We start from the raw sequence: 25,596 nt of genomic DNA on the forward strand, positions 1-25,596 counted from the left end.
TTGTCACTGCAGTATGCAGGCTCGGAGAGATTGGTTAATGTGTAAGAGGCAGAGCGTACAGACTGCACACACAGGCAAACCTATACATATTCTAGTGACATCTGAGCTAGACCCTCCCTCCGAGGCACGTTACACCAACCTCAAAGGCCAAATCCTAGATATGGACCAGACGCAGGTGCATACGTGCACTATAGAGCGTCTCAGTCAGACATACTCCATACACACCACCGTGCCCCAGGCATGGACCCAACATACACATACACTCAGTATTTTTGTAGCTTCCTTTGTTTATTTGTACTGCTAATTTTTTTAAACGAGAAAATTACATGCTTAAAATAGTGTTTGCCATGGCAAAGCTGAGTAATTTCATATGCAAGCCAGGAAATGCAGAGATAGGATTAAACTATCAACCCTAACTGTCTCCTTGTTCTGTGTGCTTTACTGCGCATTGTTAAATTCTGTGATCACTTAGTAGTGTCAGATAATCCAATTTGAACTTCTCTAGGATGTTAGATAACATGTCACATCATAGAAGAAAATCCCCATCCTGGTAGCTGTGGGTTGCACAATGTATTTTTGTCTACAACTCCACCTCACTCTCCAGATAGAGGAAAACTTAATTGAAACGCTATGGAATTTTCCAACTTTATCTGATTTTTTCATATCAAATTCTTGTATTGGCTCCACAATGTCACAGTAAGGGTATGTCTACACTGCAAAGTTTTTGTGCAACAAGTTACACCACTTTTATTAAAGCGCTGGAATTAAACCGCTGTTGTGTGTGCACACTGCTCCTTGTGAAGGTGGAGCGCATCCACATTAGCAGCTCTTGCAATGGCACAGAGAGCAGTGCATTGTGGTAGCTATCCCACTGTGCAACTGGCCACAGAGTGCCTCATGAGACAGGCACAGCATCACATGATGCAGGTTTCCCAGTCCCATTGTTCCATGGGCATTCTACATTGCCAGCCGCTTTTCAACTGAAGTGGAGGGGTGAGAGTGTGTGACAGGGAGTGTGTGTATATGTGGGGGGAGAGACACTGTGTTTTGGGGAACACAGAGTGTGTCAGCATGCTATCTTGTAACACACACACCTCCCTCTGCATTCACCGGCAAGATCATTCCACAGTAATGGTTTGCTTTGTGTCCCAGAGCAGGTCAGCACAGCATGCAAGGGCTGTCAGAAAGGGAGCTTTGAAAGGGGAGAGGCACATGTCTCCAGGACAGCCGAGTTCAAAACAATGAGCAGAGTGGCCACTTGCAGGATTATGGGACACTTCTGGATGCCAATTACAGCGCTGAAAGCAATTGATGTGTTTACACTGGCAATGCAGTGCAGCTGGCAATGCAGTGCAGGTGAGGAGTTTCTGCACACTAAGTGTACACCTCAGGAGTTACACTCCAGAAAGCTGCTTTACTGTGCAGAAACTTGCCAGTGTAGACAAGGCCTAAGAGCACAGGAACTCTGAGTTCATAGATTCGTAAATTCCAAGATTAGAAGGAACCATTGTCATTGTCTAGTCTGAACTCCTGTATAATACAGGCCACAGAATTTCCCCTTATCTCCAGCACTTGCTAATTACCTGTTACGTGTGTATGCAGGTGAAAACTCTCCTTTTGCTGCATTTGAGAGATATTGTTATGTGATCACATAATTAAAGACACTGTTGAGCATTCATCGTCAACTCTGCATATCCTGTCTTTTGTGTGCTTCACTGTGCTGTCCTGAATGAGGAGAGTATGGAGTGCATTGAGCATTTGTGCAAGTAGGTGGGCTCCCTGACTTGGGGTGCAGCTGTGACTGCAGCATTTTAAGCTGAAAATGCTGGTTTCATTAGCAGCTGGAAGTGATTCTTTGTTCTCCACCATGCTTGTCAATCAAGTGCAATCTGTGTTTTCTGGCCTGTGGTGGTCAAATTGACCTCAAAGGTATGGTGCAAGCATCGGTCACTCAGCTCATGTTCAGTCACTAGCTTTGGAGCTGTTCCAGGGTGGGCTTTCTCATGCTATGGCTTTCCCTTCTCTTCCATTTTTGGTGGGACAGCCTGTGAATTGAAAGGACTGTCCTGTAATCCTCAGTGTTGTACCTCAGGATTGCTCAGCTACATGTTGTGGGGGGGGGGGGGGGGAGAGAGACTTCCTTCACAATACCTTTTAGCCAAGGCTATGCTGGGAGCCAGGAGGCCATGAGTTAGAGTTTTGCTTCTTCCTCGGACCAGTGTTGATATTTCACAACCTCTGCTATTGAGGGAAGTCTTGTACTCCCAGCTATAGGAGGCAGGCAAGTGTCACTTACAAATTCTATAAATAAGTTAGGGCATGTCTACACTATGAAATTACAGGTTTCAGAGTAGCAGCCGTGTTAGTCTGTATTCGTAAAAAGAAAAGGAGAACTTGTGGCACCTTAGAGACTAACAAATTTATTTGAGCATAAGATTTTGTGAGCTACAGCTCACTTCATCAGATGCATTCGGTGGAAAATAATCTCCCCACTGTATTTTCCACCGAATGCATCCGATGAAGTGAGCTGTAGCTCACAAAAGCTTATGCTCAAATAAATTTTAGTCTCTAAGGTGCCACAAGTACTCCTTTTCTTTTTACTATGAAATTAGATCGATTTTATAGAAGTCGATCTTTGGCAACTGATTTTATACAGTCAATCGTGCGTGTCCCCATTAAGCGCATTAGGTCAGTAAAGTGCGTCCTCAATACCGTGGCTAGCATCGACTCACGGAGTGGTGCACTGTGGGTAGGTATCCCACAGTCCCCACTGCCCATTGGAATTCTGGGTTAAGCTCCCAATGCCTGATGGGGCAAAAACATTGTCGCAGGTGGTTTTGGGTACATGTTGTCAGTCTCCCCTCCCTCCCTCCTTGAAAGCAACGGCAAACAATCATTTCATACCTTGTTTCCTGGGTTATCCATGCAGACGCCGTAGCACAGCAAGCATGGAGCCTGCTCGACTGCGCGCTACTTTTATGAGTGTTGTAAACACCTTGCACGTTATCCTGCAGTATGTGCAGAGCCTGGCTAGGAGCCACCAGCACGAGGAAGATTGTGAGGAGGACAAGGACACAGATGTTCCTGAAAGCACGGGATGTGGCACTTGGGATATCATGGTGGCATTGGAGCATGTTAATACAGTGGAACGCCAATTCTGGGCCCAGCAAACAAGTACAGATTGGTGGGACCACATAGTGTTGCTGGTCTGGGATGATTCCCAGTGGCTGTGAAACTTTCACATGCGTAAGGCCACTTTCAAGAAACTTTGTGAGTTTCTTTCCCCCCGCCCTGAAGCGCAGGAATACCAAGATGAGACCTGCCCTGACAGTTGAGAAGTAAGTGGCGATAGCCCTGTGGAAGCTTTCAACGCCTGACTGCTACCAGTCAATCGGGAATCAATTTGGAGTAGTCAAATCTACCGTGGGGGCTGCTGTGATCTAGATAGCAAAGGCAATCAATAACCTTCTGCTAACAAGGGTAGTGACTCTTGGAAATGTGCAGGTCTTTGGTGGATGTCTTTGCTACAATGGGGTTCTCTAACTGTGCTGGGGCGATAGATGGATTGCACATCCCTATCTTGACACCAGATCACCTTGCCAAACAGTACATAAACCGCAAGGGATACTTCTCAATGGTGTTGCAAGTACTGGTGTATCACAAGGGCTGTTTTCACCGACACCAGCATGGGATGGTCGGGAAAGGTGCATGACACTCGCATCTTTCGGAACTCCGGGCTGTTCGAAAAGCTGCAAGAAGGGACTTTTTTCCCAGACCAGAAAATTACTGTTGTGGAAGTTGAAATGCCAATAGTTATCCTTGTGGACCCAGCTTACCCCTTGCTCCCATGGCTCATAAAGCCATACACAGGCAGCCTGGACGGCAGTAAGGAGCAGTTCAACTATAGGCTGAGCAAGTGCAGAATGGTGGTAGAATGTGCCTTTGGGCATTTAAAGGGGCGCTGGCGCTATTTGCTGAGTAGGTTAGACCATTGTTATTGCTGCTTGCTGTGTGCTCCATAATATCTGAGAGAGTAAGACATTTATGATGGGGTGGGAGGTTGAGGCAAATCACCTGGCAGCCAATTTGAACAGCCAGACACCAGGGCAATTAAAAGAGCACACTGAGGCATGCTGCGCATCAGAGAGGCGTTGAAAAACAGTTTTATGACTGACCAGGCTACGGTGTGACAGTTGTGTGTTTGTCCTTCATGCAAAGCCGCCCCCTTTGGTGAACGTACTTGCCAGTAAGCCAATCCCCCTCCCCCACTTCAACCACAGCTGGCACAGGAAATAAAGTCCCTATTATTCTGAATCCATTCATTCTTTATTTATTAAAAAAAACTTTAGATCACTGACAACGCTGACTAGTAAAAGGTAGCCCGGGTGGGGTGGGAGAGGAGGAAAGGACAAGGCTACTTTGCTTATTGTAGCCACACTACAAATCAAAGCTGTTTAAATGACAACCTTCTGTTGCTTGGGCCATCCTCAATGGATGCAGTGGGGGTCTGAACTCTAGTTGCCTTTCCTGAAGCTCCACCAGACGCCTCATCATGTCCGTTTGCTCCCCCATTAGCCTCAGCATCTCCTCCTGCGTGTTCCGATCACGCTCACTGTATGCTTCCCTGGCCTCTGCCACCGAATGCCTCCATGCATTCAGCTGGGCCCTATCAGTGCGGAAGGACTGCATGAGCTCTGAAAACATGTCATCATGAGTGCTTTTTTTCGTCTTCTAATCTGCGATAACCTCAGGGATGGAGTTGATAGGAGGAGCATAGAAACATTTGCAGCTGCGGGGGGGGGGGAGGGAGAGTAGAATTTCAGAAGATAGATTTCTGAGAACAAAAGGGAGACTCTTTCACAGTCAATCAAGCAATTCACAGCAGACAGCACATGTGTTTTAGGTACAAGGTCACATTTTGGCTTTGCATCGCACACAGCTGGGCAACAGAATTCAGTTTCCAGGCAGCCGTGATAAGTCAAAGGGTACACTGAGCTGGCCTCTTCCACGTTCATAACATGTGGGAATGGTTTCATACTGCAGTGTTCTCCTTTCCCATAGCAACCAATGCCAGCTGGGTTTTCCGTTTAAAAGGAGGGGCTGCGGTTTTGGAGTGGATGTGCAGTGCACCGCGCCCCTGCTCCCCACATGGCTGTTCTCCAGGATGATCCCTTTTAGCCAAGCGCAAACAGCCCAGCATGACCGGGATCTAATAATGCACTGGGGATCACCAAACAGAGGGGATTACTGTTCCCTTACAAAAATTCCCCTATTTCAACCAGGTGACCATGAATGATATCACTCTCCTGAGGCTGACGCAGAAAGATAAAGATTGAATGTTGCATGAATGCGACCATAACCCAGGACCATTCGCTGCCATGCTTTGTGCTGCTATGATTCCAGACTATTTGCTACTGACTTGGTGTGATAAAATGTCCTACCGTGGAGGATGAAATAAAGTAGCCCTCCCCAGAAACCTTCTGCAAAGGCTTTCAGAGTACCTCCAGGAGAGCTTCATGGAGATGTCCCTGGAGGATTCCTGCTCCATCCACAGACACGTTAACCGATTTTTCCAGTAGTGATACTGGCCGTGAATGCATTCCAATTGTTCAGGGCAAATCAAACATTAAACACAATTGCTTTTAACCTCTGTAGTGTAGTTACAAATGTGCACTCACCAGAGGTACCTTCTCCGCCTTCAGGGTCTGGGAACAATATGCCCTGGGAGGGTATTGGCTCCAGGATGATGAAAAGGTCCTGGCTGCCAGGGAGAACAGATTCTCTGTTTGCCTGCTGCGCATTCTCCTCCTGTTCCTCATACACAATCTTCCTCCGTGTTGCCTGAGGCTGCCACCTTGCAGGTGTCCATGGACAGTGGTGGGGTAGTGGTAGGGTCCCCCCTAGAATGCCATGCAGCTGATCATAGAAGCGGCATGTCTGGGGCTCTGACCTGGAGCGACTGTTTGCCTCCTTTGTCTTTTGGTAGGCTTGCCTGAGCTCCTTAATTTTCACACGGCACTGCTTTGTGTCCCTGGTGTATCCTCTCTCCACCATGCCCTGTGCGATTTTGGCATATATATCAACATTTCTTCTGCTGGATCGGAGATCTGCCTGCAGAGATTCTTCTCCCCATACAGCAATCAGATCCAGTGTCTCCCGTTCACTCTATGCTGGAGCTTGTTTGCGATTCTGCGACTGCATGGTGTTTTGCTGAGCTCACCACGCTGACCAAACAGGAAATGAAATTCAGAAGTTCCCGGGGCTTTTCCTGTGTACCTGGCTAGTGCATCGGAGTTGAAAGTGCTGTCCAGAGCGGTCACATTGGAGCATTGTCTGTACATCTGGGTATAGTGCTTAGATTAGCCACAAAGTTTGTTTTTAAAAGTCATATGATGCATCCTTTTCTTTTTGCAGGTATAGACTAACACGGCTGCTTCTCTGAAACCTATCATATGATACATAGAGTACATAATCAGCAATAACCCAAATTTAGGTGAATAGATTTAACAATACAGTTCAGATATTAGAATCCGAGTACTTGGGTACATCACTCATGAAAAGTTGTACAGAGATTTGATTGAGAGGAGATTGTCCCTCAGTAATTGAGAATTAGGTAGGTCATCCATTTAGAAAATACAATCCATGAGGAAAGTATTTCAGTTACTTTCCTGACTGCCCTTCTCATCAGCCTCCAGCTCATCCCTCCTGGTATTGCTGACGTGCAGTGATTTGTTCTATGTAGATGTCCCTCGGCCACCTGATTGCATCTGACACCATGAGTTGCTGCATCAACCAAGCGTAGCATTGACCGATTCCACCTTCTCTCAGCACTCACTTGTTACTGGGGTCCCATGCGCCTAAGGCTCCGACAATCAGTGCATGTGTCTGGACCTGGAACCCTTAGCTCACAAGGTTTCGGCCAGAGGGGCATATTTCTCAGCCTTTTGATCTCTGGCATTGTGGAAGGCTGGGGTCCTGTTCTCAAACAGCACTGTGACGTCCACCATGACGATCTTCTTCCGGTCCTCTTTGGTGATGATGTCCAGTCACGGTTCCAGGTGTGGCAGAGTTCACGGCAACCTTCCCCATGGGTGGCAGAATGGCTCTGGCCAGGAGATCTTGGATGGTGTTGGGTCGCAGCTGCCAGATTCTCGCATGAGGCTTGCAGCTGCACAGGATGTGGGGTAGCGTCTCGTTGGCGTAGCCGCACTTCCTGCATCACTTGTCCCAATTCCTGTGGCAGACGACTCCGTTCACTGGGATGCAGTTGAGCCGGGCCCTGTGGATGAACCTCCAGTCAGCAAATCAGGTGAAGCTTCCCCCAGGGACGAAGTGGTTGCTGGCGTCACACTTGCACATCACCTTGAATGCCTTGCCCTGGTCCGGCTTCCATTTCATGTTTTCCACGTATTGGCAGTGGATGGCATCCTTCAGGGTCCTCTCTAGCATGGTTCTAGCTCTCAGAGTGATGATAGTGTGATCTGTATTCTTTACCTGTGGCACCAGGACTCCCAGCTCCTGGCATTCCTTGTACCATGTCCAGTGGCAGCCGATACTCTTCTCCAGTTGTCATGTACCATTGCGGGCACAAGTTTAGAGAGAAGCAGTTTCCTCTGTCTCTTCCAAATTCACCTTCCAGCGAGCTGCTCGGGTAGTGGCGACCTCTTGGTTGGAGAGGGTCCTGGTGATTCACTTCTTGACGGCATCCTGCAGAGCACTCTCCACGATGTTCCTCACCATGGCATCCAGGCATGTCAGAAGGCGGAAGGCATGAATGATCACGGCAATGTTGCACAGATCACCCATTCGAGGGATGTTGGCACCGCCCTGCCTGTGCGAGATGTACACCAGTTCATTGCTGGCCCTTTGGGGAAGAAACATCCACTTCTTCACCAGCTGCCAGTGGTGTTTTCTGCCTTGTTCAGAGATACCTTCACCATGGCAGATCCCCTCAGGACAAATGAGATACGGGGGATCATGAAGATGTTCAAGGCGTTGATCTTCTGCCACAGTGTCAGTAGTGAAGAGTCGATCCTGGCCACATCTCGTAGGATCGCCGAGATGGTATCCTCAGGTGTCTGTTGGACTCAGAAACCCATCGGCTTGCCGAGATGTTGGTACACTTGCCCATCCTTGAGGAAGATCATCGGTTCACTCTGGATCTGAAAAGACATAGCCTGGACCAAATCCCTTCTACTGCCATCGATATGCAAGGATGCACACTTCCTGGAATTGAAGCGCAGTCCCATCTAGTTAGCAGCCTGGCTGGTGATGTCAGAGGTTGGCAGCCTGGCTGGTGATGTTGGAGACTCTTGGGGTTGTCTGCGATCAGGACCAGATCATCTGCATAGGCCAGGATATTCACACTCGTGTATCTACATGCCTGTCTGTCTTCTCTGTAACTACTGCTGTAACCATTAGTCAGTGCTCCCTCTCCCAGAATGTTGATTCGCAACACTGTGCTGCTGTTTAGCAGATCGTTGTGTGCCTCCACCCATCCTTGTAGTACAGTACCTGAGCACTAAAATAGGTTGGCAATATCAAGTCCCTAGTGGGCTTCATGAATCTCTGACCTTTTTAGGGTACAGAAATCTCTGCTGGAGGTAGGATATGGAGGTGGATGTCATACTGGTTTTGATGGAAAAGCTTTTCCTGGTGATGGTACTGACAACTGCTTATTCCTTGTCATACTGTGGGCGGAGAAGAGGGCTGCATTGACATCTGGAAAGAGCTGTTTGGTCTGGCTGGTGCGCAAGCTCCTTAATTTTCTCTGGGTGGATGATAACTTCCAACGTGCTCATGCTTGGAAAATGACTGGCTCTGTTTCCAGGCTTTGAGTCACTAGGTAACGCTGTTGTCGTTGGTTATTTCCATCTGAACCGTGTGAGCAGCTACTTGTCATCAATGAGGTTTAAAACAGGGAAGCCAGTCCGTGTGAGTTTTTCCAGGATCCCGTCTCCAGGAAGGAAATCTGCTGGGAAGAGTCTGGCCTCTTTTGTGATACTGTTGTTTTTAACAAATAATTTCTGAAGGATATACGTGGTCAGATATGCCCATACTTTAGAATTTGGAAACCCATTTGGCTTGGTTAATCAATGCGTGCGTGGCTTCTTTGTCTCTCTTAATAGTAATCTCCGCATCCTAAGGTAAGATGACTCCATAGGGTTGATCTTAATTCTACTTTCCTTATGTGTTCCTAGTTGTTGTTGCTCTGCCTGAGCAGTGTTTGAGTGTTAACAAGGAAACCATGTGCCAATTATCTGTACAGATTTGTTAAGTTTAGGTGCCCCTGTAGTTCGTCCATTCATAGAATATCAGATTGGAAGGGACCTCAGGAGGTCATCGAGTCCAACCCCCTGCTCAAAGCAGGATGAATCCCCAATTTTTGCCCCAGATCCCTAAATGGCCCCCTCAAGGATTGAACTCACAACCCTGGGTTTAGCAGGCCAATGCTCAAACCACTGAGCTGTCCCTCCCCCCCTTCTGAATCTTATTCTTTTAAATCAGTTCCAAAGTCATAGTTGTGGATTTCCAGGGAATGAACTGAATAACTTCTGTATGGTTTGAGTTGTTTTCCACACTGCCTTGCAAAGGGCTGTTGCCTGTGTTGGCAACAGGTTTTTTAAAATGTTTTCTCTGTGTTTGTTTGAGGAGTTCTACAAAATGAACCTGTGCATCTGCATTGCTGATCTGGCACATGTCCCATTGCATGTGTAGGGAGGACAAAGCTGTAGCGGGGCTCAGACCCTGATTGGATCTTCTCAGCACTAGCGCAGGGTGTATAACAGTGACAGGTATCTCCAGGCCTCTACTATTGTTACTGTCCAATAGGCATTGTCTCCATGTGCTTTTCCTCACAGGTCAGAAATAATCAACAGATTAACCATATGGGGCAGAGGTTAAAGCACCACTTATGGTCACCACACTCAGCATTTTTTATTGCAGTGCAAAGAGTTTAAGAAACCCTGTGACAAGGCTTCAGTGGAGACCACGAGTTTTCTTTTCTGAAGTTCTGACCAGCTGGGAATCAGGCTAGAGTTTCCCGGTGCAGAGTTTTCTGTTGGCTTGTTCAGATCCAGACTGAAGTGGCTGCCTCTGTAGTGGCAGGTTGTCATGGTGCACGTGTGCGTATTCTCTGTTTGAATTTTGATCAGTTTCACTCAAAGCGTACACATCTACACTGCAGCTGCAGTGTGATTTGCAGCTTGTGTAGACAGACACACGCTAGCTGTAACCTAGTCAGATCACTGAAAGTAGAAATGAGGCAATGGTCTTCAGCGTGGGCTGCAAAAGCGAGTACATCTGCAGGGGGTCAGGGGTGCTTACGCAGTCTGCACTGACGTTGGTGCTGCCGCGTCCTCACCTCCACGGTGGCTGAGATTGTCATCTTTATATGTTGGCAGGATCACCAGCTATTGCTTGTGTTTGCTACTGTTTATACCCGAGACCCTGTGCACTCTGCAACAAGCTGGGCCTAAGTTGGGCAGCCAGTCTCCTGGTTTGTGTGGCACTCAGGTGCAGCAAGTTGAAATTTCAGTAGCAGACCTAGGTGTGAAGTGTTCTTCGATGTGAACCCAGACTACTCCACACTCTTGGAGAGCCTTCTTTTCCCTGGAGCTGCTTTTACCAGGATTCAAGTGTGTGTTCAGGCTTTGGGTCCATCAGGGCCGATGATCTCAAAGCAGAAGTCTGTGACTCCCCGAGTGTATTTTTCTGTACTTGGGGCTCCTTTTACACAGAATATAAAACTTCTCCTACTTCCTTCTGCCTGCACCCTCAGAGCAGAATAGACTAGTTGGGGCTCTTTTGTTAACATTGCTATTAATGATTTGTGTTGCGGTAATACCTAGAGTCCTTGTCCATGGTTGTGGCTCTCGTTGTGCAAGGCACTACAAGAAAAGAACGCAAAGGAGCAGGAGACTGTAAAGTAAATTCCTAGATTTCCCCCTTTGAGACATGGCAGGTCCTTAGCTCTACAGCCTGCTTCCCTGTTCTAATAGAACCTGAGCCCGACCGTCAGCCCATCTACTACTTCAGGCTTGTGCCTGGGTGGTAAATGCATGAGGAATATTTACATCGTCCCAGGGGAGAGTATTGGGACTGGCATCAGTCAGCATGTTCTGAATTTTGTTTGAAATTGCGTGAATGCATGCAGAGCGCATTTGGTAAATCTAACAATGTCAAGATTGTCCTGACCTGATTGGGAGCAGTGATCTGGCTGTGAAGACTTTCAAACAGACTATGAATGTGATCTGCACATCCTGCTGAATCTGTGTTGCATGGCAGGTGAAATTAATACTTCAGCTTGTTCACTTATAAGTTAAAATCTTCCCCCTTTGTCTTCCTACAAGTGTCATGTGATCAGTGTTAGGTGGCAGCAGGAGTTGAAATGCATTCCAGTCACACAACTGAAAATGGACCTGACCCCAAGGTAGTTATACAGGTGAGTGAGTCCAGTTGATTCTCTCAGGGCCTGTCTGATGAGAGTTTTTGATTATGATGTAACTCACGTTAACTGACTGACAGATAGCTGGAGATTACTAACATGGCTGTAAGTGCTAGGCCAGCTCTATGCTAGAAACTTTTGCCAGTACAACAATGCAGATTAGGGGTGAGAGTCTTTTTTTTTTTTTTAATGACATTTCAGTACAGGCAAAAGCCCTTCTCTAGACACAGACAAAAAAGTACTTTTACTGGTATAGCTTATATTGCTCAACAAATCAGTATAAACTATACCAGCAACATTTTTGGTTTTGTTTTGGTTTTTTTTGCCGATATGAACGGTCTCCACTAGGAGGGGATGCTGGCATTGCTATGTATAGCTGTCCTAGTCTAATGACAGGTTTCAGAGTAGCAGCCGTGTTAGTCTGTATTCGCAAAAAGAAAAGGAGTACTTGTGGCACCTTAGAGACTAACAAATTTATTAGAGCATAAGCTTTCGTGCATCCGATGAAGTGAGCTGTAGCTCATGAAAGCTTATGCTCTAATAAATTTGTTAGTCTCTAAGGTGCCACAAGTACTTCTTTTCGTTTTGCCCTTGTCTAGCCTCTCAACAGTGTACAAACATTGTTCCGATGAAGTGAGCTGTAGCTCACGTAAGCTTATACTCAAATAAATTTGTTAGTCTCTAAGGTGCCACAAGTACTCCTTTTCTATTGTTCACAAAGGCAGAGATTTGTGTCATGGAGTGTCTAAACTAGCATGCCCAAGGATGTTAGTTAACACCAGTGAATTGGCAATTGGTTAACTTGAGCTGTATCACAACCAAAAACTCTAATGTAGTCAGGCTCTCAGATTGAAAGGCACTATACAGTGCGGAGAAGATGTAAGTGTTAAGATCGGTCCCAAGGAATATTATTATGGAAATGTTAGTAGCTGGTGTATGTTTCTTTAGACAAACTTTTGGAATCTGTACATGTTTAGAAAGAACATTTCAGTAAATTAGCTACAAACATAAGGATTACAGTTTTGTGCTTAATTTAGTCCTAGAACAGAATTAGACATATAGAATGTGTGTATAAAATATGTATTATTTTATGACAGTAACACCCAAGGTGCCAATCAAGAACTAGGGTTCCTTGTTCTGGGGGTTGTGCAGGCAGTGAAATGACAATCCGTACCCCAAAGAGCTCACGAGATAGGTACTTATAAGATGTGACAGAAGGATGAGACAGGCAAATGGGGGGAGGGGCATGTGGGGCAAGAGGTTGGACAAGGTAACAATACAAGAATCAAGTACAATAAGCAGAGGTCTCAGCTCCCCACCTGCCTGGCCATTCTCCCCCAAATCACCCCACACTAAATGCCTCAGGAAACACTGTCTTTAGCTAGGCTGAATTCTTGTAGTAAACTTTGACTGCCAAATAAATATATCTGGGATCTTGTCCCTGTAAGTGGAGTAAAATGGGCTGTGGAAGTCTTGGAAAAATAATTCACCCAAACATAAAGACTAAGGTCAAGACTTTCAAAAATGACTAGTGATTTTAGGATGCCTCAATTTTCAGGTGCCCAACTTGAGATCCCAGGAAGGGATCAGATTTGCAGAGGGTGGATATTCTGCCCTTTTTAGAAATCAGGCACCTGAATCACTAATCACTGCTGAAGATCCTGGCTAAAGACCTTGAGGAGCAAAACACCACAAACTAGATGAACAAATAAAGAAAATTAGGAACTGCTTCTCCCAACCATCACCAAATATCAGGCAGCCCACTCTAAACAATTAGTCATTTTAAGCCTTATTTGGACCCCATGTATCTTCCTAAAATAAACCTTCCACCTGAAATTTGCTCTGAAATCTGTTTGTAATCATGGACAGAGGGACCTAGACAAATTGGAGGATTGGGCCAAAAGAAATCTGATGAGGTTCAACAAGGACAAGTGCAGAGTCTTGCACTTAGGACAGAAGAATCCCATGCACTGCTACAGGCTGGGGACTCACTGGCTAAGCAGCAGTTCCGTAGAAAAGGACCTGGGGATTACAGTGGACGAGAAGCTGGGTATGCGTCAACAGTGTGTCCTTGTTGCCAAGAAGGCTAACGGCATATTGGGCTGCATTAGTAGGAGCATTGCCAGCAGATTGAGGGAAGTAATTATTCCCCTCTTTTTGGCACTGGTGAGGCTGTCAAGGGTTCTCTCCCCACTCTGAACTCTAGGGTACAGATGTGGGGACCCGCATGAAAGACCTCCTAAGCTTATTTTTACCAGCTTAGGTTAAAAACTTCCCCAAGGCACAAATCCTTCCTTGTCCTTGGATGGGTACTGCTGCCGCCACCAAGTGAGTTAAACACAGATTCAGGAAAAGGACCACTTGGAGTTTGTTTCCCTAAAATATCCCCCCAAGCCCTTCACCCCCTTTCCTGGGGAGGCTCGAGAATAATCTACCAACCAGATAGGTAAACAAGGTGAGCACAAACCAGACCCCTGTTTTTTTTAGGACCCTAAAAACCAATCAGGTTCTTAACAACAGAGTTTTATTATAAAAACAAAATAAAAGAAGCACCTCTGTAAAATCAGGATGGAAGGTAACTTTACAGGGTAATCAGATTCAGAATACAGAGGATTCCCCTCTAGGCAAAACTTTAAAGTTCCAAAAAACAGGGATAAACCTCCCTTTTAGCACAGGGAAAATTCACAAGCTAAAACAAAAGATACTCTAACGCATTTCCTTGCTATTACTTACTATTTCTGTAAATTTAGATGTATCATTCAGTAGGACCTAGATTACTTGCTTCGTCTCTCTCTTTGTCTCCCAAGAGAACACACAAAAAGAGCCAAAGCAAAACCCTTCCCCCACAGATTTGAAAGTATCTTCTCCCCTTATTGGTCCTTTCGGTCAAGTGCCCCCCAGGTTATCTGAGCTTCTTAACCCTTTACAGGTAAAGGAGGGATTTTATGCTACCCTTAGCTGTATGTTTATGGCAGAGGCCATGGCGAATCTGGAGTATTGTTCCAGTTTTGGGCCCCCTTCTACAGAAAGGAAGGATGTGGACAAATTGGAAAGAGTCCAGTGGAGGGTGACAAAAATGATTAGGGGGCACATGACTTCTGAGGCGAGGCTGAGGGAACTAGACTTACTTAGTTTGCAGACGAGAAGAGTGAGGAGGAATTTGATAGCAGCCTTCAGCTACCTGAAGGGGGTTCCAAACAGGATGGAGCTCAGTAGTGGCAGATGACAGAACAAGGAGCAATGGTCTCAAGTTGCAGTGTGGGAGGCCTAGGATGGATATTAGGAAAAACTATTTCACTAGGAGGGTGGTGAAGCACTGGAATGGGTTATCTAGGGAGGTGATGGAATCTCCATCCTTAGAGGTTTTTAAGGCCTGGCTTGACAAAGCCCTGGCTGGGATGATTTAGTTGGATCCTTTTCAAAGCGAGCTGTTCTTATAACACAAATCCACATGCTTTGTCCTTTAGTTGATCAAGAAGCAGTTGGTGAGTTCCATCAAGGGATTGCAGAAACAGTATGTAACCTCTGATGCCGTTGTAACCAGTGACACTGACGATGCTAATACCCTGTGCTGTGCACTAGAGGCTGTGTTTGTGCATGGACTGAAGGCGAAGTACGTAAAAACAGAGGCAGGAGGAAAAGTGAAAAAACCATGTGGCCGTGCACCTCTTCCCCAGCCTGTCTTCTGGGGCTTGCTGAAAACCATCACGCACAGGTGAGGAGCTTCTATCTTACAGTCACTTACAGCCTGTTGCATTCCTTGATACATTTACATATGTTAAAAGTCACGCAGTTCATAGAGCAGTCAATAGAAACATGGCCAACTCAGAAGAACTAACTGCCCCTCATTCCACCTTCTCTCAGAATACTTCCCCCCTTCTGCCAGAAGCTTGAGGGAACACAGAACATGGAAGGGGTCTGGAAGATCAGCAGATTTGGGCTGTGTGGGACCAATGAGGGAAGCAAGTGCCAGAGTAAAGGGACCCCTTGTGACCATACCCTTTCCTCAGCTCCCAGATCTTAATCACTTAGCGCATCACAGATGTTGGGATGGGTCATAGGGAAGGAAGTGGCCCCTAAGGGTACGTCTACACTGTGATAAAAAACATGAGACTCAAAGCCCAGGTCAGTTGACTTGGGCTGCAGAGCTAAAAATTGCAGTGTGGATGTTCGGGCAGGAGCCCTGGCTCTGAGAAACTCACCCACGTGGGGTCTCAAAGTCCTAGCTCCAGCCTGAGCCCGAATATCTACAATGCAATTTAATAGCCCTGAAATCTGAGCCCAAGTCGGCACAGAGGAGCGTGCTGCTGGTGGAGAGTCAGAAACTGCTCTCGGCTGGCAGGGGAGCACTGTGTGGGGGACGAGGGGGTGGTCCAGATTTCCCCCTGCTTCCTATGGCAGAGGAACTTGGGGTGGGGGGTGGCAACCTCCTGCCAAGCGCTCCGTGCATCCAGGTCACTTTCCCCAGCTGGGCTCTGCTCTCCTGTCCTCCCCTTATGCAGTCCAGGTGGGGAAAGTGACCTGGATGCAGTGAGCCCTGACACAGCTTCTTGCTCCCCCCCCCCACCCCCCACAGCCCCTTGGAGGTAGGGAGGAGCAGCGTTTGGGGGTGGGGAGTGAGCAGCAGTGCAGCTGCTCTGTGCATCCAGGTCAGTTTCCCCACATGGGCACAGGAGGGAGGTGCAGGGGCCAGGAGCAATGGGGGGGCACCACACCCACATGGGCCAGGCACCAAGGTACATATTCGCCTAGGGCGCCATTTTCCCTCAGGCTAGCCCTGGTTAAGGTTTCATCTACAGTACTACAAGTTAGAACTGTGTTGTAACCAGGTCAAGGGACATCCTATGGTAAGCAGGCTCCTTGACTCCATTGTTGTTATAGAGTAGATGGGCCGGCAGATAACCAGAAGCTAGCACATTTATTGGGACTTTCTAGATCAAAATCAGTATCTCAGATTGCACCCAAATGAGGATCCACTGTCCGCTGTTGCCCTATTCAAGAAGCACCGTTAAATAAGGAAAGTGCCAGGGTGTGCTACTTGCAGTTTCCGAGCACATGTGGGAAGCATATAAAACAACCTACTGAGAAAGTTGGCCATTGTATTTCTAGGGAGTTTATTGCAATGTAGTGAATCCTGTAGTTAAGGTTGTAAAATTGTTGTGGCCTGGGCAGGGACTCAGGAGGCCTGGATTCCATTCCCTGCTTGGTAACCTTGGTCAGGTCGTATCCCCCTTTCTGTGCCTCAGTTTTCCCATCTGTAAAATGGGTATAATGGTACTGATTTTTCCTCCATAAAGCGCTTTGAGATCTCCTAATGAAAAGCACTAGATAAGAGCTAGCTGTTCTTATTTGCTATTTTCGTATGCAAATGAGGGTTTTTTTGAAACATTTACCTTCTGGACAGAATCTTTCAATACTGTGTCTTAGCCCAAAAGCATATGTTTTTGGAAAGTTTCATCCAGATTCCCTTAGCTGTTTGTGAGTTATGAAAGAGTCAAAGACATCCACTTTTCACACACTCTGGGAGACATTTTTGTGCCTTTGAGCATTTCTGCCTTTGTTTTTAAAAATGAACAAAAAGACCCACACTCTTTTGCCATGACTTTTAATATGGCTTCAGTGCCATCAACTGAAATGTGAGCTGGGACCAAGGACTAGTGTCATCATTAGATTTTGGCGGGAAATATTTGAAATCTGTTGGTTTTGATTAACCAGCAAGGGGAAGAAAGAAGCTCTGCCACTTTGCAGCTTCCCTGTATCTTTCCTTGCCCAGAGAAGGTGCTGGGCATGCCTAGGAGCTGCTGGTGGAACAATGTGCATGAAGGAGCTTGTCATTGAAACACCGCTTCCCTCCTTGTACCTAGTCCAAGAAATGCCTTCACCTTTGGAAAAGAACCAGTCGTGGAGCCAGCTAGTTTTCTATCTCAGCAAGTTTTGCTGCATTTCACAGTATTCTGCAAATTTTACTTTTTAATTCCTTTCAGATAATTAATGACAGGTTTCAGAGTAGCAGCCGTGTTAGTCTGTATTCGCAAAAAGAAAAGGAGTACTTGTGGCACCTTTAGAGACTAATAAATTTATTTGAGCATAAGCTTTCGTGAGCTATAGCTCACTTCATCGAATGCATCCAATGAAGTGAGCTGTAGCTCATGAAAGCTTATGCTCAAATAAATTTGTTAGTCTCTAAGGTGCCACAAGTACTCCTTTTCTTTTTTCAGATAATTAAGTTTGCCTGCTGCCATTGTGAATATCCAGTCGGGACAAGAGAAAATGCTCTCCAGACAAAAGAGCAGCAAGGATGGGAGTTCCTCCCCCTTTCTTGGAGAGGAGTAGCAGTGCCTCATGGGAGATGTAGTCCAGCCAGGGAACCCATCCCATAGAGCAGGGGTTCTCAACCTTTTTCTTTATGAGGGCTCCCCCTGCCCCCAACACGCTATAAAAACTCCAGGGCCCAGCTGTCCCACAACAGCTATTTTTCTGCATATAAAAGCCAGGGCTGGTGTTAGGGGGCAGCAAGGAGGGAAATTGCCTGGGACCCCACACCATAGGGGACCCCTCGAAGCTAAGTTGATCAGTGTTAATCCCCTGGTGGTAGGACTAGGGGACCTGGGCTGCAGTCCTGTGTGGCAGGATTTTGGCTATCTGCCTGGGCCGTAGCAAGTCTAATGCCAGCCGTGCTTGGGGGACCCCCTGAAATCTGCTTGCGGCCCCCCAGGGAACCCTGGATCCAGGGCAGTCCTTAGGCATATGCAGCATATGCGGCTGCATAGGGCAGCCAAAAATTTGGGGCACCCCTGGGTCTTAGTGTCCACCCTCCCACCCTCTTCCTGTCCCTATTCTGCAGCCTGGTGAATCTTCCTCAGGAAGGGATCTAGTACTTAAAAGTGAAAAAGCCTGCAAGCTTGCCAGACCTATTAGCATAACATTGAAACTGTTAAAGAGCCATTCAAGTGGTAATGAAGCCATTTAATTGGCATTTGCCAACCCCCAGGTATATACTGCAGTTTCTGAATTTCCTAACAAAAACAGTTGTGAATTACTGTAATATTTACTCAGAACATGTTAGTCTACAGGACCTTAGTTTAAAATTTGCTTTAAAAATATGTCATTAGTGTGCTGCTGAAGATTATAAAATCACATCTCTAAAAAATCCTTGCATAGATTTTTAGATGCACAATCTGAGTATTCAACTTTAGCCTTAAATGCTTGGATTTTCAGACATATAGTTTTTTAAATAAATCCTTCAAAAGACCACCTTTATCTAAAATACACATGCGAGCCCTGGCTGCCATCAGGCATGGGGCACCAGTTTAATAATATTGCATAGGGTTCCATAAATCCTGATGGCAGCCCTACCCGGACCCCTGGTTGAGAACCACTGCTATAGAGGTACTGTGACAGCATTTTCAAATCAAAATATTTTGGTTTTCAAGAGTTTGGGCTTTTGATGCAAATCAGTATTTCCCACAGAAAACAGATGTTTTTTGTGCAAAACCAGAAATTATTGCAACCCCTGTTTTCTGTAGAAAAACAGTTTTGACTGAAAACTTCCAACAAGCCCTATTTTTTATCATTTTAGAAAGAGACATGAGATGCAGTCAATGGCTAGGAATGCAATGTCTCACTGTGCAGTTGTTAACATGTTTTGTTCTTCCCCCCGCAGAAACATCATTTTAGAGCTGGAACAGTTAAGTTTTATCAGCACTGATGTGGGGCGCTGCCGTGCCTGGTTAAGGCTTGCCTTGAACGATGGCCTCATGGAATGTTATTTGAAGTTACTGCTACAAGAGAAGTCCAAGCTGCCTGAGTATTATAAGACATCAGCTCTGCTTCTGGATGCAGAGGAATGTGAATTTCTGCTTAGCTTCTTGCAGGGGTTAACTTCCCTGACCTTCGAATTGTCCTATAAATCAGCAGTTTTAAATGAATGGACTGTAACTCCCTTGTCCCTGTCTGGTCTTTGTCCTGTTTCAGAGCTTCTGGAGCATCTAACATCCTCCAGTTCTGAATCCCAGAGAAAGGAGTCCCTGGGTTTAGTCTCACGTTCTTCGGGATCTGATGATATTGAAGTTCAACCCAGTATATTGGCCCTCAGCAAAAATGAGGACAAAAGTAAACATATGTGCTCCACACTAAGCCATAACACTATGAGTTCATCCCAGCTGTCCTCCAGCCTTGGCTCTGATGGCCTCCTTCAGGCCAACTGCACTAGAACTCCTTATAGGTATGAGGAACCCCTGTCGTGTGACTCTGATTTAGGGACAGCAAACGCAGAGGATTTAGATAGATCTCTGCAAGAGTAAGTATCTGAGAATGCTCTTTGCTAAGGGTTTCTTAACCCTCCTCTTTACCCCTGCATTTCATCCTCTCTCTCAAAAGCAGAAAACCTATCATTCTCCCTTTCACATGCCTCTCCCCAAACCATCTTTCCCTCATGGGTTGTGGAAAGGCAAAAGGAAAGCATGGTTACAAGGCTTGGCTGGAGTCTTCCTGCCAAGTAAAGTGACTGCAGCCCAGATCAACTGAAATCTATGGAAGGTAGTTGCCTCAATACTTTTGAGGATGTAGGCCAGTCTGGTTAGGCATGAGGTCTAGTCAGCTGTCTTTCAGAACACTCCTGCTGGGTGATTGACTCCTGGCTGGTACCCTTGTCTCCTCGGTAGGAGTCCAGAGATGTAACATCTCCCAAACGTTCCTCCAGCTATTTTGACGCTTTATGAGGAAAACATATTTCTGATTTCTCGAATAACATAGAGGAGCTGCAGTGTTTGCAGCCTGTAAACAGTTTGTTTGAATCCTTCCTTTGATTTAGCTATGTAGAGCCCCTTGCATGTCAGGACAGAGACAAAATCAGAAACATTGGACTGCAAATGTTTTCACTAGCATCATAAAAAATTTAAAGGGCGTTGTCCCACCTAGAACTAAACAGTCTAAGATTTGGGATGTTGTTTTTGTCTTGGCATACACGTTCTTGTTGAGTTTGATTTTAAAATGGGGCTGTGGTCAGAAAAGTCACTCTGTGGCTATTGTCTTGTCAGCTATGTTTAGATTACTGAGGAAAGGCAACCTTTAACTGCTATCAGCCCCGGAAAGTGAGCATAACTATAGCAGATCATAGTTTGATTCGATTCTGCCTCATGTATCACCCTCATTAACAACATTGTCACCCAGTTTTAGATTCAAAAAAACCTTTTCATTTCTTGAGATTATGAGAACCCATTTTGATTTGATTAGGTTAATGATGGAAAGATATTTGGTTTGAGGTTATGTTGAGATCAAAATTGACAGCAAAGGAGCATGAAACAGTCTCTTGACTGACCAGAGTGCTGCTGCTAATTGCTTATTACAGCTATGAATACTTATTTTTATTGGAAATTTGACACACAAACCATATCTAGGCACATGCTTAATGATCAAAGCAGTCATGCAAAATTGCAATATGTAATCCTAATACATGTGGAAAGTTCTATTCTGGGGGACCTACGATAAATAGCAGTTAAAAGTAATGACTCAGGGGTGATTTAAACGCAAACTCCCAAGTATATTCAGGATATGAATAGTTTGAAGGAAGCATCCCAACTCTTTAGCTGGGCTGGCTTTGAACACTATGTTATAGAAAGCAGATTATTTTTACCTGAACATTTATTTTTCTTATAAATGTGACTCCCATGAGTGAATGAGGAGCTCTCACACTTTAACTTGGAGGGGCCATTACATGATTGTGCAGAAAACCCCTTTTTCCAGTCCTCAGCTTGACACAGAAGCAGTACATCATGCGTCATCTCCAGTAAATTCTAACATGTATGCGCAGGGCTAACACACAGCAGTTTATCATAATTGGCAACCATAGACAGCCAAGATGCTGTGATGTGTCATGGTTTGGTTGCACAGAACCTTCTAAAGAGGAAAATCAAGTCATGTTAGGGAAAATGTAGTTTGATTAGTGCAATGGCAGCATTTCTGCTGCTGCTTGGGACTCCAGGTTTCTGAAGTCTTGGAGGATGGACAGCTTGAAGAGTTGATGTCCTGGCTCCACCACTTCATCCACCCAGGGTGTCTGGTAGCTGGTATCTATCCCCAGCTTTGTGATTTGGTAGCTCTGCTTCAGCCTTCCAGGAGCTCTGGTCATCCATCACTGGCAACTTTTAAATCAGGATTGGTTGCTTTTCTAAAATACATGCTCTAGTTCAAACAGAAAGTAAGGGAAGTCCTGGGGCCTGTGCTGAGCAGGAGATCCAAGTAGATGATCACGATGGTCCCTTCTGGCCTTAGAATCTATGAAACAAGTATAGTGGATTTATTAGAACCTAGACAAATGGCATGGGGTAGATCATTTCAGGTTTACAGTACTTCAGAGGCTGAAACCCTGAGGGGATTTATTTTTATAATCACATGACCTCTGGGAATCAATGATGTCTTGTAGCAGACTTTGTTCTGTCTATTCACTTATTTTTTATTTGCCTAAACTTTGTTTTAAGGGTATTGTCTGAATTCAGCAAAGTACAGCAAGTCTCTGAACCCACCGAAGAACCACTCCTTCCTAATCTATTGGCGCCTGCCCCATTGCAGCCCGCACTTCCTCCTGCCATCTCCAGAGCCTCTCACCTGCATTTAAATGCAACAGTGGAGAGCACTCTTTGTTCTGCACCGCTTCCTGACACCGATAACCCACAGTCCATCTGTGCGAACGATCTAGCTAAGGCCAACAAGATATCGGATCCTCCTTCACATGTTACAGGAATCCAGTTGTTGTCTCATCCAATCATAACACACAATGGTGCAGCAGACAAAGATTCATCCCAACAGCTTTACGTTATTAACCCAGAGGATAAAGATGGAACCAGTAAGATAACTGGTGATAAAGAAAGCCAAGAGGATCTCAGCCCAGTGACAGAATTCTTTCTTTCACCAGCAACAGCTTGTCCAGTAGGTGTTAACAATTATTTTTACATGTTCTTAGATCTTCGCCGCTAATCAAGTGGGGGAAGTGGTTAGGAAGTGTAAAAAGAATGTTGTGTAGAAGGCAATGGAGACTTCTAGGCTGCTGTTCATTTTAAGCTGAGCCCGATATACAAGGGGTTTTGGTCTCTTCGTCACTCTGGTACTAATCAAGAATATTGCCACATGTGGTGCATATGCACAGGTTCACTACAGAGTTGTAATGAAAAATATTCCTTTCTCCATACGTACTTTACTGTAGCTGAAAGTCACACTGCTGCACTAGGCTTTGGAGAAATCGGTACTAATTAAATTACCTGGCAAATGCATCACCAAAAGCTGTCAGAGCTAGGCAGCCAGGTAAGAGCCCAGCACGCATTAAGCAGCTACATGAAAGGGTGGCTGGATTTTCCAAACAGTAGCTTCCATTGTTCTTGGTGAAAGGGGATGGATTTCCCTATTCTTCTCAATGGAAGCTGCTGAGTCCTGCTGAAAATCTAGCCCTAGATTCTTTGCAATTTGAAAGAACAGTCTGAGAATTGGCATTCCACAATGGAAGTGACAAGAGTTTCTCTTGATTTGTAGTCCTAAGGGAGAAAGCCAAGGAACAATTAGCTGCAGAAATAGATCCCCGCTTTCCAATGGAAAAGATCTGCTTGGTGTTGCTACATGCAACATCAAACATCTGGTCACCAAGGCCAGTGCAGGATAGTTCTCTCCCATGCTCAGTCTAGTTTAAATGTCTCGAGTGAAGGGGTCCCACTACTTCTGTTGGCTGACTGAAATAATCAGCTAGATTTCACTGCTTGGAAATGTTTCCTGATATTCAGGAATTGTGCTTTGCTTAATTCCATCTTATGACTCATCATTATATCCTAATGCTATTACCATATATCCCTAAACCATCCTAAACAATTTATCTTGCTGATATCTACTCCTTAAAATGCTCAGTGACCATATTACCTATCCTGCCTCTTGGCTGTAGTTTGGTTGATCTATTCGTAACCTCTGGATATCAACAGGAAAGTCCATCATGCTTAAATACCTGTTACTGTCCTGCATGAGTCATTCCTGATTCTAGAGTAAACATAATCTTCCTGGTTTCAGAGTAGCAGCCATGTTAGTCTGTATTCGCAAAAAGAAAAGGAGTACTTGTGGCACCTTAGAGACTAACAAATTTATTTGAGCATAAGCTTTCGTGATGCATCCGATGAAGTGAGCTGTAGCTCACGAAAGCTTATTCTTAAATAAATTTGTTAGTCTCTAAGGTGCCACAAGTACTCCTTTTCTTTTTGCATAATCTTCCTGTTCATTGTGTATCTTGGGGCTGGCTGCCTTGTGTCTGGGGTTTGTCCCTTTACCATACAGAAGGGACAGTGTTTTTTCCCAAAAAATAAGTGAGTAAGATTTAGCTCATGGTCAAATCATAAGAATGCTTGAAAATTAGATGGAACAAATTAGCAGTGGTCATTATATTAGAACAGCTGTTAAAGTGTGACTAAGGAATTGGTGGAAGATATCACCCAGTTGAACAACTAAGAGATAAGCAGTATTTCTTATCATGAATTGAAGAGTCTGTGTATGAAATGGAGAAGTGCCTAATCTAAGGGAATAGGCTTAAACTAGTCTGGATCAGGTGTCTGGGGTTATTGTTCTAGGGTGCCTATACCTGCTTGCAGAACTCCAAGAGAGGTAGGCGCCACTCCACAATACTGATAGAAATTTGCTTCAGGATGGGTGCAAAGTTAATGAGAAAACAATATATATATCTTTTTCCCAGAAAAATATTGTTTCATTAGTTCATATAAAGATTCAGAAGACCAGACATCAGACTAGCAGTGCATGCTCTTTCGTTTCCTTTTTGGCTGAGTCCTTTTTCTTCTCATGCACTTTTAACAGTAACAAAAGTCCTCTTTTCCAGAGGCATTACAATAGGAACAAATTGGTCAATTAAAGAGCAGCACATTACTAGGACTACATAGTAGAGTCCTGAGTTCTGAAGGAACTTGAGAGCAGAGCTTCTGACCAAAATGTGCATTTCAAATTTACCTACAATACTGGAAGGCAGCAAATAAACTACCTGCCTCTTTAAACAAACGTGCTAACAGTGATCCTGAGCTTTTCAGTGATTACAAATAGAATTTTCAAATGCCGAGATTAACATGATAGGACAGGGACAAACAAACATGGCTTCTGTTAATGAAAATTGTCCTTCTCTAATCTACTGCAGTTTGAGGGCATCCACAAAATAGAAGATAAAGGAGAACTGGACAAATTCAGACTGGAAATAAGATGTAAATGTTGAACAGGGTGGGTTAATCATTGGAAGAATTTACCAAAGGTTATGGTGGATTCTCTCTCAGTGGGAATTTTTACATCAAGATTGCATATAGGATTTTTTTTTTCAAACAACGCACAGTCAACCTGTGGAACTCCTTGCCAGAGGGTGTTCTGAAGGCCAAGACTATAACAGGGTTCAAAAAAGAACTAGATAAGTTCATGGAGGACAGGTCCATCAATGGCTGTTAGCCAGGATGGGGAGGGATGGTGTCCCTAGCCTCTCTTTGCCAGGAGCTGGGAATGGGCGGCAGGGGATAGATCACTTGATGATTACCTGTTCTGTTCATTCCCTCTGGGGCACCTGGCATTGGCCACTGTCAGAAGACAGGACACTGGGCTAGATGGACTATTGGTCTGACTCAGTGGGGCTGTTCTTCTGTTCTTATTATGTTCTTATCTCTTTTTTTTAAAGATCTGGTCTAGTTCAAACAGAAATTATGTTGGGGAATCCTACAGCCTGTGTTATACAGGAGGTCAGATTAGAGGATCAAGTGGTCCCTTTTGGCCTTGGAATCTAGGAATCTGTGTAATTTTTTTGTACTTCAAAAAGCCACTTGTGCTGCATGGGTTTAACTGAGGGCAGTATTTGATCTTGCAGTTGTAGTGAGAAGACATGGTCAACTAGAAATGTTTTACATGATTAAGCTAAAGTACAAGACCAGAAAAGTAGCTCAACTGAGGAGCAAGTATGTAGAAGCAAAAAGAAAAGGAGTACTTGTGGCACCTTAGAGACTAACAACTTTATTTGAGCATAAGCTTTCGTGAGCTAACTGTATTTTCCACCGAATGCATCCGATGAAGTGAGCTGTAGCTCACGAAAGCTTATGCTCAAATAAATTTGTTAGTCTCTAAGGTGCCACAAATACTCCTTT

General features: G+C 45.2%; 1 protein-coding gene across 4 annotated transcripts in view; it reads left to right on the top strand.

Moving 5' to 3' along the window:
• Positions 1–25,596, top strand: part of PLEKHM1 (pleckstrin homology and RUN domain containing M1) — a 52,479-nt gene that overhangs the window by 6,683 nt on the left and 20,200 nt on the right. For 2 of the 4 annotated variants that reach the window (XM_038385415.1, XM_038385416.2), the window contains 4 exons: positions 11,352–11,443; positions 14,914–15,161; positions 19,110–19,745; positions 21,925–22,372. In XM_038385415.1, the coding sequence (XP_038241343.1) occupies positions 11,390–11,443; positions 14,914–15,161; positions 19,110–19,745; positions 21,925–22,372 (1,386 nt within the window). In that variant the 5' untranslated portion in view covers positions 11,352–11,389. Of the gene's footprint in view, positions 1–10,403; positions 11,444–14,913; positions 15,162–19,109; positions 19,746–21,924; positions 22,373–25,596 lie in introns of all 4 variants that reach the window. The other 2 variants (XM_043503233.1, XM_043503234.1) reach the window with 2 other exon arrangements.

This window comes from Dermochelys coriacea, chromosome 27 (assembly GCF_009764565.3).
Source record: "Dermochelys coriacea isolate rDerCor1 chromosome 27, rDerCor1.pri.v4, whole genome shotgun sequence".
Taxonomy (NCBI): domain Eukaryota; kingdom Metazoa; phylum Chordata; order Testudines; family Dermochelyidae; genus Dermochelys; species Dermochelys coriacea.